This window comes from Rhinopithecus bieti, unplaced genomic scaffold, assembly GCF_001698545.2.
Source record: "Rhinopithecus bieti isolate Rb0 unplaced genomic scaffold, ASM169854v2 scaffold_110, whole genome shotgun sequence".
NCBI lineage: Eukaryota > Metazoa > Chordata > Mammalia > Primates > Cercopithecidae > Rhinopithecus > Rhinopithecus bieti.
The window spans coordinates 3,397,692-3,417,363 of NW_016803311.1; the positions used below are offsets into that span (position 1 = coordinate 3,397,692).

Genomic DNA, 19,672 nt, shown 5'->3' on the forward strand with positions numbered 1-19,672 from the left:
TCCTCTCCAGCACCTGTTGTTTCCTGACTTTTTAATGATTGCCATTCTAACTGGTGTGAGATGGTATCTCATTGTGGTTTTGATTTGCATTTCTCAAAATGCTAGTTTTTGGAAAGGAAGAGTATTTACTGAGAAAACTAGGATTAAATATATTTTAATGCTAAATGTCCTTTTCCATAATAGCACCACATGCTAAATTAGTACAGTTCAACATACTTTACAAAAGCAAACAGATAAAGACTTACCAGGGCCTGACATAAACCAGCTGGGTGGGTAGATAGAAAAGCATACTCTAAAACATCTTTTAAAAGTTTTGTTTGGTTTTTAATTGACAAATAATAATAGTATATATTTATAGCGTACAATATGGTGTTTTGATACATGTATAACTATGAAATTATTAAATCAAGTTAATTAGCATATTCAACACCTCATATATTTATCATTTCTTTGTGGTAAGAACATTTAAAACCCTCTCTGTTAGCTATTTTGAAATATACAAAACATTAGTATTAACTACAGTCACTGTGCTGTGCAATTGGTCACCAGAACTTATTCCTCCTAACTGAAACTGTGTACCCGTTGTTAAGTGAATTAAGCCAGGCACAGAGATTTCACTTATACGCAGAATCTAAAAAAGCTGTATTCACGGAAATAGAAAGTAGGATGGTAGTTAGCAGAGGCTGGGGGTGGGGGAAGGAGGTGGACCAGGAGAGGAGAAACGTTGGTAATATCATCTTTAATGAGACTGAAACTCCTGAATTCAAATTCCATTCTGGCGTATTAAATGGCCTCTAAAAATAGTAAACCGTAAAACATTACAGGTACAGCAAGAAGAGCTATAACCCACAGATGAGATATAATATTTTAATATTTAACCACCCTGTCACCACATGATTACCTTCCTCTGCATCACCTAGAGCAAAGGACATTAAGCAGCAAACAAAATACTGCAGGTGACTTACTGCATTTCCGTACAGCTCCTTAAGAGGATCAATCTTTTCTAAAATGTACAATATATCTTTATAATGCTTACAACCTACAAAGTGGAAAATGCTACCTTTAGGCAACTGCTGTACTGAATTCATCCCACTTTTCTAAATCATAAATACATCTCCCAAATATTACTACAAGTAAAAACCTAACTGTTAAACCACACAGGACATTTTTAAAAAGCATACGAATTCTATTTTTGTAAAAGTTAAATAACTCTTTCTAGTGTATTATAATGCACAGACTTACACTACCCCCAAACTACTTCTCATATATTTTATTGACAGTCACTATTTCTTATCTCAACTTCCTCTCCTCCTGCCTGCCATAATATTCTAACATTGATTGTTCTGATAAGAGAACACAGAGGTATTGTATCTTATCAAGGATTATCCATTGTTTCAATTTGTCTGTTCTATTTTAGCAATACATGGTGTTACAGATCCAATGGCCAGCAGAATGATTATATGGGGGAAGGTAATTGCTTTCTAACAGAATACTTTGTTTACTTTTCTAGGTATCAGACTGTATCAAAAGCAACATGTATAACTTTTTAAGTCCATGAAAAGTTCATGACTAAGCAGGTAAGGTAAAACCGTCAATTCTTAACTGTTCCTTCTTCCTATTATCCTATGCCTCTTAACATTTTGTCCACAAAGATAAAAAGGTACTCTTTTCAAAATACTATTTTTCATTTATCTTCAAGAATAGAGGAAGTCCTAATAGGCTGCTAGAAAGTGATGCAACAAAGAAGAGTCAAGACCAAACAAAAAAGTCAGTTCCACTAACTGTCTATATTGGCTGAATATAAAATAAAAAAACAAGCCAGATTGTCAGTAGGTACTCCTACTAAGAAAACAAATCTCTAGCACCTCATCCAACTCACAGAAAACCTAGGACAAACTTTCCTTGAAGCTTTCCTGCTTATAAAGAAATTTTAGGGGCGGGGGGAAGCATCTTTAAGAAAAGACCACATTATAGGCAATAGAAGACAGCAAAGTGTGAAGTTCAAGGGCAACTAGATTAGGGGTGGATCTAGAGGATAGAATCTCCCTCAAAGAATGACTGGACCAAAAAAGGCAAGAGAGGCCGGGCACAGTGGTCTACTATGCCTGTAATCCCAACACTTCCAGAAGTCAAGGTGGGGGTATTGCTTGAGGCCAGGAATTCGAGACCAGCCTGGTCAACATAGTAAGGTCCCATTTCTACCAATAATAAAAAAAAATTAACAAAAAAGAAAGAAAGATAATGACTTTTAGAAATGTATAGTATAATGGGGCAGAGAGACATCCAAAGGATCATTTATAGTACAGTGTGGCAGGTGGAAGGTCAGTATGCAAGGCCTGCGCCTAGGGCTGGAAGTGGGAGATATTCAGTTCGTAACTGCCTTCCTTCACAGGCTGTGATGCAGGAGCTAAGCCAGAAGGCAAAAGAGAAGAGCAAAGGCAGGAGATGGCTTTGGACACTTAGGAAACTGTCAGCAGTTTGGTAGGAAGTTATGAGGGATGAGGTTAGAGATGAAGTGAGAATCATATCACAGAGGACGAATTACAGATACACCACATTTTTGTGAGACTAAAGTTCAGTGTTTATTTATTGTATCTATGTAAATGCGATTCACAGTATACTAAGAATACCCTTCCATTTTTTACATTTGTCTTCTATTTGTTAATAAGTATCTCCCCCCCCAACTCTTAGTGTTCCTATGTCCCCCTCGTTAATTTTATTACTTTACACCACCAGAAGTGGAGCCCTCCTTTCAATACACTGAAGCAGTACCCATTCTATCATTACTCTAACATTTCTGTCTTTCTGCAGGCTTCTTTCCCAGATATATGACTGCTCCACTCGAACTGATTACTCTCTAAGGTCCAAACAGCTTTCATCATGGGATCCACATTCCTCATCGCCCTGTGTATCCCCTTCATCTTCCTCCTGTCTTGGAGCCTTGCTTCCTGGATCCTGGACCTCCCTCTTTCCATGCTTTTTCTTTTATATTTTGGTAGGGCACATACTTCAGGGAACTTCCTGAGAAAGAGTATTAGAAAAGTACATTTTTCAAACTTTATATGACAAAAAATGTGTTTATTCTACCTTTACACACGATGGACTGTTTGTCTTGGTTTCAAATTGTAGATTTTAAGAGGTTTTTTGTTTTGTTTCGCCACAGAATTTTGAAGCCATTGTGGTTCTGTCTTCAATGGCCCCTGCTGAATGTTAGGGGCCACTCTGACTCCCTATTTTTTGTATAGAGCCTGTCTGTTTTCTTCTGTCTGGAGTCTAGGAACTTCATTTTTACCCCTGATGCTCTGAAATGTTATGGTGCTATACAATGGTATGGGTGTTTTTTGAAAAATTCAGCATATTGGAAACACAATAGGCCTTTTCAAACTTGAACATCATTTTCGTAAAGTCCAGGAAATTTTCTTTTGCTATTTCTTTCATAGTTTCCTTACTATATATATATATATTTCCTTTTCCTAAACAATTCAGTTGCTCAGAGTAGGACCTCCTGGTCTAAGTCTCTACTTTTGTATTTTCTCTTTTGTTTTTCATTTTGTAATTTTTTTTTCTACTTTCTGGGTAGCTTCCTCTTTTTTATCTTCAAAAAACATTTTGAGTTTCTTATTTCTTCTATCAGTTCCATTTTCCAGGAGTACATAAGAAAAAGAAAGCTTCCTTTTCTTATAGTGTCTATACTTATTTTCTAATTACAGTATATTCTCTGATCTTTCTGAGTACATTCATGATAATGTTTTTAAGTTTTCTTCTCCCTTCATTGTCTCTTTATGACAATTTCCTTGTTTTCTCTAGGTTTGTTTTGGCTCCTGAATTGCTTTAAATATCAGGTGATTACTGGTTATTACTCATATTGAAGATGAAGCCCTAAAAAGCTGGCAAGAAAGTCAGTGTATATGGGTGGGGCTTGTGAACAAGTGGGCTTCCCTGCACAGCAGTCCTGTTAGTAGACCCCAACCATCAGTGTCTACAGGTCTTTTGCATAGATCAATCAGGTTCTCCAAGGAAGTATCTTCCAATTCCACATTTAGAGAATGTAAAGCTGACTGCCAAAACTTTGGCAGTAAGTGGAAGAAGTCAGCCAGGGTGTCTTGCTGTTTAGTAAGCATTTCATTTCATCTTTCACCTTCTCTCTGTGCCTTGGTATCCCCAACCGAGTCCTCTAGTTCACATTCTCCACAGAATAAACTACTGGTTTTACTGGAGTGTGAGGAGGCAGCTGGGATCCAAGTTCACTTTAAACACATAACTAATACACCCTACTATTCTCAGCCTCATTCTCACTGTCGAGGCGGTTGGAGGTTCTGAAGTGAAAATAAGGTTGTTTCTCAATGTCTTTCAATAGTAGCTTAGGTTTCAGCATCTGAGGACTTCTAGGTTAATCACAATTATCCACGAGCTTTACAGAGTCCCTTTGCCTCACTGGCTTCCTGCATTTTAAAAATCCCTTTACTGTTATTTTATTTGGAGGAAGTGAAACAAATGCATATACCACCATGGAATACTATGCAGCCATAAAAAGGAATGAGATCATGTCCTTTGCAGAGACATGGATGAAGCTGGAAGCCATTATCCTCAGCAAACTAACACAGTAACAGAAAACCAAACACTGCATAGTCTCACACATAAGTGAGAGCTGAACAATGAGAACACATGGACACAGGGAGGCGAAAAATACACACCAAGGCCTATCAGATAGAGATGGGGGAAGAGGAGGGAGAGCATCAGGACAAATAGCTAATGCATGCCAGACTTGATACCTAAGTGATGGGTTGATAGGGGCAGGAAACCACAATGGCACATATGTACCTATGTAACAAACCTGCATGTTGAGCACATGTATCCCAGAACTTAAAGTAAATTTTTTTCAAAAAATGAAACAAATGTATATGCTTAGTCTGCCATTTTTCTGTAGCATATTTTCATTCTCTAAACATTAAGAAATATTTGTCAATGAAAAACCCAGATAAAAAATTCAAGTCACCTCTAATATGAACTTGAGAGGTTCAGGTGGACTATGAAATATGAGTACAAGTTTATACTAAAAATAAAGGTACCATAACAACCAGAGTGAAAGTAACACACACAAAAAATTTACATTTGACAAAGTCAGCTGGTATTTTGGTAGTATATGTTTAACTACCTATTGTTATTATAACAACAAACTCTGCTTTCAAATCCCAGAGAAAAAACAATACTCTAAAGCATGGACGTGAGGCTATATCCCCAGTTAAATCAGACATTACTGTTCATGAAAAGCTCTTGCTTTAATTGCTTTTCTGGAAATTATTTAGGTGCCTAAATAAAACGTGGAATTCATCCTTAGGTAAATAACCACTACTTTATCCATTTTATTAATGTTTTCCCAAAGAGAAGCCCATTTAAATTGATAAGCTGGGAACAAATTATTTGTGAACTACTCCAGCAAAAGCAGAGATATCTGTGCATTAGTTTTAAAATTCAAGTTGCCTGTAACAGTAGTATGAAATTCTCTTCTCTCTTCTTGAGAGTTTACCTACTTACATAGTCATAAAATATAAAGGAAGAACAAAAAGTTAATTCCAATGTGAAAAAATAATTAAGCCTATTATATTTCATATTTAAAAGTCAGTAAATATAAGCTTTGACTGTGAATAGCACTACCTTTGAAAAATGTGCGATTATAATAGAAGTTCTCAAAACCAGCAGTAAAGTTCTTCATAACCATGAAATCATCCATGAATGCAGTAAATTTAGACATATCTCACTATTTCATTATTGTAAAAATAATGCTTATTTATTAAGTATTTTAATGTGTCAGCCACTGTGCAAGCACTTTACATGCGTTATCTTCCTTACTTCTTATTAAGAGGTAATAAGAACTTCTTATTCCTACTTTAATGAGAATCTGAGACTTATTAGAGTTATAAGTAAAGGTAATTTGGCCATGACATCAGCAACAAGTTGTGCTTTTACTAATGAAAATCCAGTATTTTGAAGTTGGCTGGGGAAATGTCAACATGGATTAATTAAAAACTAAAAGAACTTTTAAACATGATTATTCAAACAAGATTCATTCAACATTAATTGGCAACTGCCAATCTTCATTCATTCACTCATTCATCTAACAAATATTTCCTACATAACCAGAATGTGCCCATCAGTGCTCTCTCAAAGTCCAGTACAACTTTCTAGAATAATAGAAATGCACTGTATTAGCACTGCTCAATACAGTAGCTGAGGACAAGTGTTGAGCACTTGAAATATGGCTAGTGCCACTAAGAAACTGAATTTTAAGTTTTATTACATATAAATTAGTTTAAATTTAAATGTTAATAACCACATACAGACTAACAGCTACCACACTAGACAGGGTAGCTCTACATATTGAGTACACAGTTAGCAAAACAGACAGGGTTCCTACCTTCATGGAGCTTACAATCTAGTGAGAGGAGAGCACGAAATAAGAAAATGAGGTGGGGCATGGTGGCTCGCATCTGTAATCCCAGCACTTTGGGAGGCCGAGGTGGGTGGCTTACCTGAGGTCAGGAGTTTGAGACCAGCCTGGCCAACATGGCGAAACCCCGTCTCTACCAAAAATATAAAAATCAGTCAGACATGGTGGCAGGCACCTGTAATCCCAGCTACTTGGGAGGCTGAGACAGGAGAATCACTTGAGCCCAGGAGGCGGAGGTTGTAAAAAGAATAAATATGACAACTTCTGTTAATTTATTAAAAAGTAAAAATAAAACAGATAGCATTTATAAGGATACAAACACAGACTAAACTGCGTCAAACCTAGCTATGAACTTCTCAAAAGTACGGGGCTGAGAGATTCATTCTGAAAATGTTATCTCAGGATTTCTCTATTTAAAATCCAGGATAATTAGTCTATCTTTAAAACAAAGAATTTATGCATTTATTGAAGGTGTTTTTAATGTTTCAAGACAGGTGAAACAATATTCTGTTGACAATAAAAATGTGAAAATAATTCTGAATGAGAATGCTATTATTTACTATATTTCAGGTAGCAGTTTGAACATAAGCAAAACAAACTAAAAGACAGTAGTGATGAAGAAACACAAAAATAAAACAGTAAAATCTATAAAACACTAACTTTAGAGACTTTCCAAGTTTAAGAACATGGACTTGACTGGGCGCAGTGGCTCACACCTGTAATTCCAGCACTTTGGGGGGCCAAGGCGGGCAGATCACGAGGTTAGGAGTTAGTGACCAGACTGGCCAGCATCGTGAAACCCCATCTCTACTAAAAATACAAAAAATTAGCTGGGTATGGTGACCCATACCTGTAATCCCAGCTAACTGGGAGGCTGAGGCAGAAGAATTGCTTGAACCCAGGAGGCGGAGGTTGCAGCAGAACATGGGCTTGATGAATCAGAAGGTCAGAGAAAAACACCTGAACTGCTATTCCACTTGGGAAGAAATGGGGCTTTTTTACACGTCCACTTTTAGGCCAGTGTCAATTTATAAACCCCCAAAAATATTTGCCAGGAATTACATTCCTAAACTTGGGCATCTGGAATTAAAACCAAGCAGAAACACACCACTTTACAGAATTAATAAGTGAAAAACGGTGTTTGGATTAGCAGGCAAGGGAGAATGACCAAAGAACCTTCATGTTCTCGGATCACATTATGTAGATTTTTGTTTGGGAATTTCAGATAGATTTGTTTGGGTAAGCAGGCTATTTTAGGTCAGAAAGAAGAGGAGATTTGAAGAGGGAATTATCCTAAGGCCAGCATTTGCATTTCTTTCTTTCTATTCCCACAGTTCCCATCTCTAAGCAACTGGGAAAATGGCCTGTAGACTGAAGAAAGGAAAACTTGAGGGAGAAACACAAACTGATTAAAATGCGTTGCTTATAGGAAGAAAAAGTTTAACTTTTCTAAATAATCCCTCAAATTAATTCCAGCTCTTGATTAAATAAATGGGATATCACTTACATGGCATAACTGCTGTCCCCCATTCTAAGCCAAATGGTGGTACAAAATCAGGGCACGAAGGAAAACTAAACTATTACTAACTGCCAACAGCAGTGACAGCAGGAAGAGGAAGAGGCAGAGCAGCAGCAGCAGCAGTGGCAATGGCTTACATCTAGAAAACACGGCGTGACAGGCACAGTTCTAACTGCTTTCCATGTGTCATTTTCTTTTAATTGTCACAACTGCCTCATGAAGTAGGAACAATTATCATTCCCACTTTACAGATGAGCAAGCCAGGTACAGAGCTTAAGAACATGTTCACTGTCAACGAGGTAATTAATAGTAGATGTGGGATAAAATTCAACCGCTTTGCCACATAGAGGTAAGTAACGGCTAGAGTTTTTTACCCAAAAATCACATGGTCACATGACCTCTAAAAAGAACTACAAGGATTTTTTTCTTCATTTGCCAAAATTTACAGATGATACTCCTACACCTGTCTAAAAAAGAACTGATAATCTAGCTTTACTGATAAGCAAGAAGAAAAGGGAACTGGATTCTGAAAGTTTAGGAAGTCCAAGCGGTAGATGATCAGGATTATTAGAAATAGTATCAATATGAAGGCCAAGGTAGTACCAGAATAAAGACAATGGACACTAGAATGACAAAAGAATCACCAAATTCCAAAGGAGCATGGCATCACCTTGACTTTGTCCCATTAAGTTCATGCCTATTACAGAAATTTCTCTATGGGAACAAATTTCCAGTTGTATAAAAGCTATCGATAAAACTAGAATTGACACTTTTATATCCAACTTTGAGGCAACATATGTTTTATAAAGCATGGGGACATGTGAATGATTATGAAAGAAATACGTATTTTAAAAGACTTTCTGAAACTGTTTAATAAAGGTAAAATGGCAAAACTCCAGAATTTCCTAAAATCTTTTATAAAAAATTATGCCTGTGAATATTTTATTACTTGGCCAAATGGAGATGTTTATCTCAAATCTTCTTATAAGAAAAGACAGAATAAAACAATGTTCTAAAAGTAATTTTAAAATCTTACTGGAAAATACTTTAACCAAGTAAGTTAAAACAGAAAATATTCAGCCGCTCTAGCTTCTAACAAGAAGTACTCAAGGAAAAGAACAAGCAGTGTCAACTAGACTCCCCAACCCCCCTCTTTAACTTAACCTCATCCACACAGTAAACAGACATCTCTCTCCTCCAGCCTCTCCATGTTGATCTCTTATTGCCAGCCAACTTCCTTATTTTCCTCAAATGGAGTGGAAAAATAAATCTTCATCCTTTAAAAAAAAAACAATTTAGCTGCTAAGAAGCCCTGGGAATAGCACGTACCAGCACATAGTAGCATATTCAAACTAGTTAGCTGGGGAAAACATGACTTTCCCTGCTCTCCTAAAAACTGAGCTGTTCAATTCCAGATCCTAACAAAGAAATTTTTCCAGGATACCAATTTGTAATTTAGGAGATAGGAGATTCAGTGTTTACAAGAATGCTGTTTAATCTCAACTGCCTCTGTTGAAACCTCAGGGAAGGTCAGTTTTGCCAAGAGCCACAGGACTGCTTCCCCATTATGAAGGAAATAGGATAAAACAACGTAGCATATTCTTGTAAATGTTGTATATGTCAAGAATGAAAATCAAAGACTCCAATTAATCAAGGCCCAGATGCTTCAGATTTGAAAAAATGAAAATGACCATCAATCTACTAATATAAATGGGCAAAGGACAGATGATCCACAGCATGGCTCACCACAACCTACAAATGATCCCTCCACCAATTTGACTGCCCCTGCAAACCTTACAGAAAGCTGCTCCCCAACAGGAGGAGAGCAAGCTTACCCACAAGGCAGTTTCCTAGAGTCCAAAGACCTATTCCTAAAAGAAAGTAATACTTCTGTTGAGAAGAAAATGCCTTTGAGTTGCTTTTCATAGCTATTGGAAATAATAAAAACTTACTGAGTACATCCCTGTGCTTTTATTGTGGTATTTTGCCATAGTGAAAAGAAAATAGTATGAAGATGAGCAGTCCTGAGTGTAAATCCTGACTAACATCTCTCTGTGACCCTAGACAAGTTATTATCCTATCTCAGCCTCGGTTTACTCATCTGTAAAATGAGAATATTGTTATGAAGATTATATGCAAAAACACACATAGATCATTTGACATCTATATCTATCAGTTCCTTTATTTTCCTGCAGAATTATATATTTAAGAGAAATAGAGAAGTTTTCTTTAAATATTAGTTATAAAATGAAATTCACTAAAAACCAGTTGCATTCAACCAATTACAACTCAAGAGAAACATATGACAATTAAACAGTGTTACCAACTACATACTCACGCATACAATTTTTCAGTGTACAATTCAAGGTTCACCACGATTTTGGCTTACATAATTTTTCTAGTAATCCATATTCTGTCAAATACTCCTACATATAAACCTTCATTCCCACCACTCTGTCCTGAGCATATCTTGACTGACTCACCTTTAAGTGTCTGTTCTTATCCTAAATGCCCTTTCCACTACTTTATACCTCCCATTTAGCAGTTTCTCAATTCCTCAATTCCCACCCCTTTTTAAAAGTCTTCCCTTAGGCCTGACGCAGTGACTCACACCTGTAATCCCAGCATTTTGGCAGGCTGAAGTCGGCAGGTCACAAGGTCAGGAGTTCAAGACCAGCCTGGCCAACATGGTGAAACCCCACCTCTACTTAAAACACAAACATTAGCTGGACATGGTGGTGCACAACGTGTAGTCCCAGCTACTCTGGAGGCTGAGGCACAAGAATCGCTTGAACACAGGAGGCATTTTGGCAAATGAAGAAAAAAATCCTTGTAGTTCTTTTTAGAGGTCATGTGACCATGTGATTTTTGGGTAAAAAACTCAACATTAACAATATTTAGTCAATTGGCAATTATTTATCATGTTTAATGTTTTTTAATGTGGTTATGAAGAACCACTCTAATGTATTATTTTCTATCTTCTAAACAACTGAGTTGTGGCAAACTAGTACAGTCTTTTGCAAAATAATCCCTGAACTGAAATTGTGCTATAAAGAGTTATATGAGTGTGCTAAAAGAGAAGTCATAGAATTCTAACGACTAAAGTGTGTATTATCACCAATATAAATTCCTCTAAAATTTACGCAACTGGTCACCTGACTCCACTCCTTTCTGAAGCAAAACTGATGTGAAAACAGAAACTAATTTAGAAGTACAGAATTAAATTGAAAATTTAAAGAAAAATTTATTCCACAGAATTTCTATAGTCCCAATTAGATAAAGAGCCTCAATGCCAACTGAGCAGAAAAACCAATGAAGGCACTGCTGTTAGTGTAGCCGTGTATCAATGATGATTTTAACATCTGAAAAGCAGAACTTTTGGTAAAAGTATGTCTATTTATATCAAGGAGGTTCAAAACTGACTCAGAGGAAAAAGTACTATGCTCTGACTCACCAAGACCACTTCCTGAAACACCCAATGTTTTTCTTGGAAGGAAGTCCATACAAGTGCCATTTCTTTCAAACACTGATTAGACAAAATTGAAGTCCATCACAAAATAGACAAAGGACATATATTTTCTAAAACCAGCCAGGTTTCCAAGTAAAGAACATTTCCATAAACATATGGTCAGGAGAAAGAAGACTTTAAAATAGTCAAAATTGGTAATATAAGGTATATTATAAAGAACAAACTACTACCTACCTATGTCCATCGTTATGCCATAGTCTCTTAATGATAAACAACCTTATGACTTCAATCTGCTAAATTAACTAATATCTTTGGCTTCAAAACAGTCACTTTTTAAAAAGGTAATTCTTTTCTCTCTCTGAATCAACTGTGCCACCAATATTTTATAACAATTTACAAAAACAACACTAAGTCCATGTATGTGTCAAACATTGTTGTAAGTTCTTTGCACGCATTAATTTAATTGATAATCACAACTCTAAAAGGCAGGTACTACTTTCATCTCCAGTTTACAGATGAGGAAACTGGGGCACAGAACAATGAAGTGCCTTGCCCAGTATCACACAGTTAGTACATGGTAAAGCCTTAAACACAGGCAGACCAACACAAGAGCCCAAACTCAGATTCTATGCTATGTCTGTATGTGTGACCCATCCCCCTTTAGAATGCTTGATAGTAACTTAAACACACTTAAGCATACACACACACACAATTACACATATACAGATATGTATTAACATTTCACATCTACATAATCCATGCCTAGATTCAGGTATGTCCTTCTCATCCATTAGTTTAAAAATTTTAATGAAACTAATTATATCAATAGGACTTTAGTACAAATAACGCCAAGTCCTCAATCTGAAAGAACAACTACTTGGATAAGCTTTGAAACATTACACTGTCCAGATACATTTATGTCAATCTCACTTGTTTTTTAGTTTTGAAACATTGGAAATATCTCACAGATCTATAAAAACACCAAAACGATACTGCCCTGGATACAGCCCTTAGGGGAAGAAAAATAACATAACATTTCCTTCTTCAAAATAACAAGCAATTAAATGGGATCTTGCTGTTTGTTTCCTCTTGAGTAATCTAGACTAAAAAGAGTTCAAACATCTGACTCTTACAATATTTTGCTTTCAGTAGAAAGGCTATCCTTTCAGATGTCAAGTCAGCTAATAAGTATTCACTCATATTTATAACTGGTTCATGGAAACTAGTTTAAACATCAAATGACTACACATGTGAAAAAGAAATTCTTAAGTAGTTTGTGAGTCAGGCTAAGCACCATGAAATAAACCACACTTCTCTGCCGTGCAGATTATTAGGAGGCAGTATAAGAAGAACAAATTTATTCCAAAAGGGCAAAGCCCTTACAGCAGCAGCCTAAGGAAACAGAATATATTCCCACTGTTAACACCACTCTGGAGATGCTAAAGATTCCGAGGCGCTCTTGGAAGCCTGCCTGTCCAGTGTGAGACAGTATCATCTTGGGAGAGTATCATCCTATTTCCTTAAAATCTATCATTTTACACAGGCAACAAGGTGAATAAAATTCTACCACTGGAAATTAATTCATTCTTTTGAATTAAGCATTTTCATCCATAGGAAGTACTTTTAAACTACAAACGCTTCTGGGAGTAATAATGTATCATGTCATTAACATTTAAGTGTGGATTATGAGATACTTTCTCCTACGATAAGAGGACTCTGGGGTAATGTATGAATGCCTATGAGATCAGTGTCTGGAAAACTTCATAGAGCAGCAGCAAGCTACTGAAGAAAAAAAAATGCATGCTTAATACTTTTACCTATCTCTAAAACATATATCCAGGATATTAAATATGAAGAAAAAAATTGCATGCTTAATATTTTACCTATATCCAATACATATATATCCAGTATATTAATTAATTATGAAATTATGAAAGGAATTCTAGCTTATGCATGCAATGGTTATTAAAGGTAAACATTCTATAGAGTGAGCAAAATCACATGAGAAGTTCATTCGGGGCCAGGTGTGGTGGCTCACGCCTTTAATCTCAGCACTTTGGGAGGCCAAGGTGGGTGGATCACAAGGTCAGGAGATCAAGACCACCCTGGCCAACATGTTGAAACCCCATCTCTACTAAAAATACAAAAATTAGTTGGGTGCAGTGGTGTGTGCCTGTAATCCCAGCTATTCGCGAGGCTGAGCCACGAGAATTGCTTGAACCCAAGAGGCAGAGGTCGCAGTGAGCCGAGATTATGCCATTGCACCCCAGCCTGGTGACAGAGTGAGACTCTATCTCAAAAAATAAATAAATAAAAATAAAAATAAATACAAAAAAGAAGTTCATTCGGTATGTTTTGGACCTTTATGCCTACAAGGTATTGTGCTTTGCATGATGACATATAATAAACATACTTTCTCTCGTCTGGGAACATTCAACTTAGCAAGATGGATAGATATACAAACAGATAATTACAATGCATTTTAGTAAATGTTATTATGGTACGAACAATGTACTAGGAAAGTGTCTACCTATGGAAGCTGCTGGTAGGTTTCATATAGGAACAGATAGTAAAATCAGGTCTTGAAAGACAGTGAGGAGTGCACCAGTTGGTACATGTATAGGTAGTTAGAGAATATTCCAGACACATACAAAGGATATGGAAGGACATGAATTTCAGGAAATAGTGAGATATTCAGTGTGGCTGCAATACAGAACATATAAAAAGAAGATGTGAGGAAGAAAAGCTTGATGCCAGATTGTGAGGGGCCTTGTAGAGTATATAAAAGAGTTAGGACTTAATCTTTTAGGAGATAGTAAGGAGTAACAATCATATTACTAATGTTTAAGAAAATAACTATGCAGGCATTATGGAAGGCAGACTAGATCAGGGAATGAAGTTGACACTTTCAGGAAGCAAAGTTGATTATTTGAGATAATTGTATCTGTTTCTTTCATTTCTATGGGAATCTTCCCACCTGTATTCTGCTCTATGTAATTTTTTTTTTTTTTTTTTGGAAAAACTTAGACTTACCTTTGCTATTCCCCTAATGTCTCCAAACTCCATTATTCTCCAAAGAGAAACCAATATACAAATTTTAAATGTGCCCACCACTTACCTCTAAGGACACAGACCATATTTCCTAGAATTATTAGTTACAAAAGAAATCCAATGAAGCTATTTTCATCCTATTTTAGAAAAGTTCATTTTAAAATTCGAAAGACTATAAGAATAGAGGGTTTTGCTGTTGGGTTTTTTTGTTCGTTCATTTAAAATATCCCTTTAATGGTGTAGTCATTGTGGAAAACAGTATGGCAGCTCCTCAAAAAAAAATCAAGCTCGGGCGGATCACGAGGTCAGGAGATCAAGACCATCCTGGCTAACACGGTGAAACCCCGTCTCTACTAAAAAATACAAAAAAACTAGCCGGGCGAGGTGGCGGGCACTTGTAGTCCCAGCTACTCCGGAGGCTGAGGCAGGAGAATGGCGTAAACCCGGAAGGCGGAGCTTGCAGTGAGCTGAGATCCGGCCACTGCACTCCAGCCCAGGCGACAGAGCAAGACTCCGTCTCAAAAAGAAAATAAAAATAAAAAAATCAAGCATAGATTTACTATATGATCCAGCAGTTCTTCTTCTGGGTATATACCCAAAAGAACTGAAAGTAGAGACTAGATATTTGTACACCCATGTTCATATCAACATTATTCACAAGAGCCAAAAGGTAGATGCAACCCAAGTGATGTCCATTCACAGATGAATAAGTAAAATATGGTATATCTACATAAGGGAATGATTTATCCTTTAAAAGGAAACAGACATCTCTCATCTATACTACAACATGGATGAACCCTGCAGCCATTACACTAAGTAAAATAAGCCAGTCATAAAGGGACGAACACTCTATGATTCTACTTAAATGAAGAACTTGGAATAGTCAAATTCAAAGACACAGAAAGTAGAATGGTGGCTGCGAGGGACTGTGGAGGGTAGAGAATGGGCAGTTATTGTTTGGGGGCACAGAGATTCCATTCAGGAAGATAAAAAACTCCTAGAGATGGATGGTCATGATGACTGCACAACAATGTGAATACACTTAATGACAATATACTATACATTTAAAGATGGTTAAGTTGGTAAATTTAATATCAACTTTATCACAATAATTAAAGAAATCTGAGGAACAAATGAACTACTGAATGTCTGTGAGCCTATCAGGTAGAGCCACCTGGTCTGTAAGGCAAAGGCTAGATCTTATTGTAGCTGCTTCTGTTATATGGATGTACTAGATGATTAACAATCTCCTTTGTGTGTGTGCACGCGCACACACATGCACACACACACAGCTAGAACTGTCCTTAAAATCCTGTGTGTATATACACAGACATATATACATATACATGTGTGATTTTTTTAAATTTGAACTAAACTAGGTTAACATTGTATTCTACTTTAATAAAGATCAAGAAACACAATCTCTAATTTACAAAAGCAATAAACTGAACTGCATTTTGATGAAAAAAAAAAAGCTCGCTGGTCTAGTTTTATACCAACTCCTATTTTCTGGTCCAGTTCTAACATTATCTTGCAGGGACTTTCGCAAATTCCATTTCTCACTGATTCTTAATTTTTACACTACTCAAACAGAATAGGACTCCTTGCTTCACCCTACACACCGATCTCACAGTGTACTGAGAAGGTAAAATAAGAAAATGAATACGTGACATTACTTTTAAAATATTCAATGATTTGGAATAGATATGTTGTTTTATGAACACATGTGAAATCACTCAAAAAATTTTCAGTGTCTATTTTTCACTTTTTAATTGAGCTTTTAAACAATCTAATATGCATATAAGTTTGGGTAAAACATTCATTCAACAAAATAAAACCCACTAGTACTCCAAGGGGTTTAAAAAAATCTGTTCAATAAGGTGATTTCAACAAATGTTTATGGCAATTGGAGAAGAAAACATTTAGATCTTGTTTTCATAATTAACTAATCCATTATTAAATCTCATACAAAATATTAATAATTATAAAATGACGTTAATTAAAGTACTCAACACTCATTTAAAAAGCAAAATTAACACATGAATGTAACTTCCTTTTAAAAAGTTATTGACATTTTATGGCAAATCAGTTGTTGACTGCAGTAGTTAGAATACCCTCTTGGAAATGAGCCCAGGGACATTGTTGATATCTTAGTAAATTTTAATGCTTAGAAATAACCTGTTTTAAATCAATAAGAGTTCTCACTCTGCCAGTACCATTAATCCCCCTCCCAACACACCTTGTGCAAGCCTCTATTTTTTGTAAGGAGGGGTGTCTTTTTCCTCACTGTTCAAGACTTCCAACTCTTAGCAAACACTAACCTCAACTGCTAGCCAACATTACCGTTTTCGTAAGGAAAAACAGACTTATGATACCTAGTAGGAAGACATTAAAACCCCCAATGTTTGATATCATTAACTAAAGTTCACTAAAGTTTAAGCTTATGTAAAACATCCACAAGTATCATTATGAAATTCTTGTACAATCAGAGGCACATGTGTTGTTGCTACCACCTATTGCTATTTTTTTAATTCAAAGAAGACTAGCATTCAAGAATGACCCTGAATCTATTTTCTTTCCTTCTGTCTCCAAATCCCAGTCTTCTCCTCACCTAAGGTTACTCTCTCTTTCTTTAATTCTGCAAACCAGTATGGTAAACATCTTGTAAAATGGTCCCTTCTACTGAGACAGCTAAGTGGGAGGGGGTCCCTGGCAAAACTCCTGCCTGTTTGCACACTGGGGTGGAGCCTAAGGAAGTTTGCACCTTTGCAGAGGGGAGGAGCCTGGCCTTTCCTTTTCCTATGTGGAACCTGGGATCCAAAGGCAAGGCAGGAAGCACTGTAGCATCGACTTCGGCCTTGTGGAGAGACCCTGTTCACCCTTTTTTTCCTTTTCACCCAATAAAACCCTGCTTTTACTCACCCTTCAAACTGTCTGTGAGCCTAAACTTTCGTGGCCATGGGAAAAGGACCCCAGATTTAACTGAACTAAGGAAAAGTCCTGCAACACTGTAGTTACTATAGTCTTAATTCACAGACGTGGGAAACGTGCAACCCTCTCCCTCTTCTCTTTCTATTTATAAATTCCTTAATGCACCCAAACCTATAAATGAAATTATCTCAATTTGGAAGTTCAAATTTGATTCTGAAGAAATAAGCTCTTCTAATAGAAATTATTTGAGTATTTAACTTCTTTATTAAATCTCTAAGCCTGATTATCATGTGTTATTTAGTCACCAGTGATCACCCAGAGAACCCAAGATCATGTGTTCTAGCACAGAACACCCTCCCTCAGCAGGTTATTTTTCAAAAAGTGGCTGTATTCATTCTATCTCAGGTTTACTGCTGACACTGTAATAATGCAGATTTACTTCTCCTTCTCAGGAGCAGATCCAGTTGTAGTATCCTACATTCATTTTTCCTGCATTTTCTGCTCAGACCGTCTCCAGATCAAGCTCCATCCAGACACTGAGACGGCAGTTAAGAAGGGTTGGGAAAGTGGCCTAGGGTAATCTTCTGGGGTTACCAGCAATCTGAAGAACTTAATGTAATTAGGTTGGCTTCAGAAAAGAGAAAAGTAGACTACATCCAGGGAATCCCTGTACTCACAATCATACCAGGAATCCCCTAGGAAAATGTCCATTCCTTCTTATCCGCCCAATAAATCTTGCTGAGGGCTTACTATATAGCAGCAAGTACTGTACTTACAAAGCTGGATATAAATGATGAACGAAGCAGATACAATTTCTGTCCTCAAATGTGTTGGAAGATACAATGCTATTTCCTTGAATATGCCAAGTTCTTCCTTCCTTGAGGCCTATCACACTTGTCTAGAATAATTAACTTTTATATCTTCGCCTATCTAAATCTTGTATCTCAGCTTAAATGGCCCCTTCTTGGGAAACCATTCCCTGACTCACCAGTGCATCCTAGATTCCTACATTACATGTTTTCACAGCACTCTGAAATTCTCTTCATAAATCTTTACTGTTAGACATTTGGGCCAATATTTGCTTAATATCTGCATTTCAAAAATAAAGTACTAGCTGGTATACTTTCTATTGAAGCAAAACATACTTTTGTATTTTGCATTTTCTTTCCAAAACATCTTGAATCTCATCTTTCTTTTAGGTGAATATTACATTTTAATATGAAACTAGAATTTTCTGTTCTTTATATTTTATTTATAAGTTTTTTTACAACTTATCCAAAGATATTCTTCCTTGTGCAAATTTTGTAATAAAATGACACAATTCTCCAACCTACTCTATTGTCTATGTGTACAATTTTTTTTCTTTTTTACATACTAACTAAATTTACATAAATGCCCATATTTGATATCTAGTTAGCAAACCAGACAAGCTTATATTTCAATCCTTATTAAATATAAAACTTTAGGCTTACTTAGCCTCTACAAGCCTAGTTTCTTCATTTGTAAACTGGTTACAGTATCTCTCAAGGGTAAGAACAATCAAAGTATGCAAAGCCCCTAGCAAAAGAGCAGGCTAAATAAATGACAAGTCTTTCCTCCAGGTGGGAGAAAGGCACATAGTTGAGAATGTAGCCCCTGTGAAATATGACACTTTATAGTACCTAATCTAATTTCCTAAAAGGGAACAAGTCTAACTTTTTTCTTCATGCGATATATTTCAGGTCAGGGGTTGACAAACTTTCGGTAAAGGGCCAGGTTATAAATATTTTAGGCTTTGTGGGCCACATACAGTCTCTGTCAATATTCTTCATTTCTGTTTTTAATAACCTACTAAAAATGTAAAAAGCATTCTCAGCTTGTAGAAAGAAAACAGCCCAATGGCTAGCGTTTGCTGACCCTCTGCTTTGAGTTCATCATTACTCATCAATTCCACCCTTACTTTTCCTACTACTTCATCTTAATCAATACCCAACTGAACAACTACTCTCCTTCCTATTTATTACGCTTTCAGTATAACAAACACTAATTAAGTACTTGCTCATCTGTAAGGGCCTGTGAGGTAACTCACTACCTTAAAAAAAAAAAAATCACATGCTACAAAACAAGTACAAACAAAGCCTTCCCAAGACTTCCTCTAGTGTTGCCTTGTTCTTCCCTCTCATTTCTGAGTGTATTACTAGTAATGATTTATGCTCATGACCAGATTTCTCTCTCTCTCTTTTTTTTTTTTTTTTTTTTTTTTTTTTTTTTTTTT

At 36.4% G+C, this 19,672-nt stretch overlaps 1 protein-coding gene across 6 annotated transcripts in view; it reads right to left on the reverse strand.

The window, feature by feature from the left end:
* The window catches only part of EPS8 (EGFR pathway substrate 8, signaling adaptor), a 181,941-nt gene that overhangs the window by 76,010 nt on the left and 86,259 nt on the right, over window positions 1–19,672 (reverse strand). Inside the window, exon 2 of one of the 6 annotated variants that reach the window (XM_017873718.1) lies at window positions 9,132–9,244. The exons of 3 other annotated variants lie outside the window; for them this stretch is intronic. In XM_017873718.1, the coding sequence (XP_017729207.1) occupies window positions 9,132–9,155 (24 nt within the window). In that variant the 5' untranslated portion in view covers window positions 9,156–9,244. Of the gene's footprint in view, window positions 1–6,530; window positions 6,556–9,131; window positions 9,245–19,672 lie in introns of those variants that run through there. 2 more of the 6 variants (XM_017873722.1, XM_017873751.1) reach the window with 2 other exon arrangements.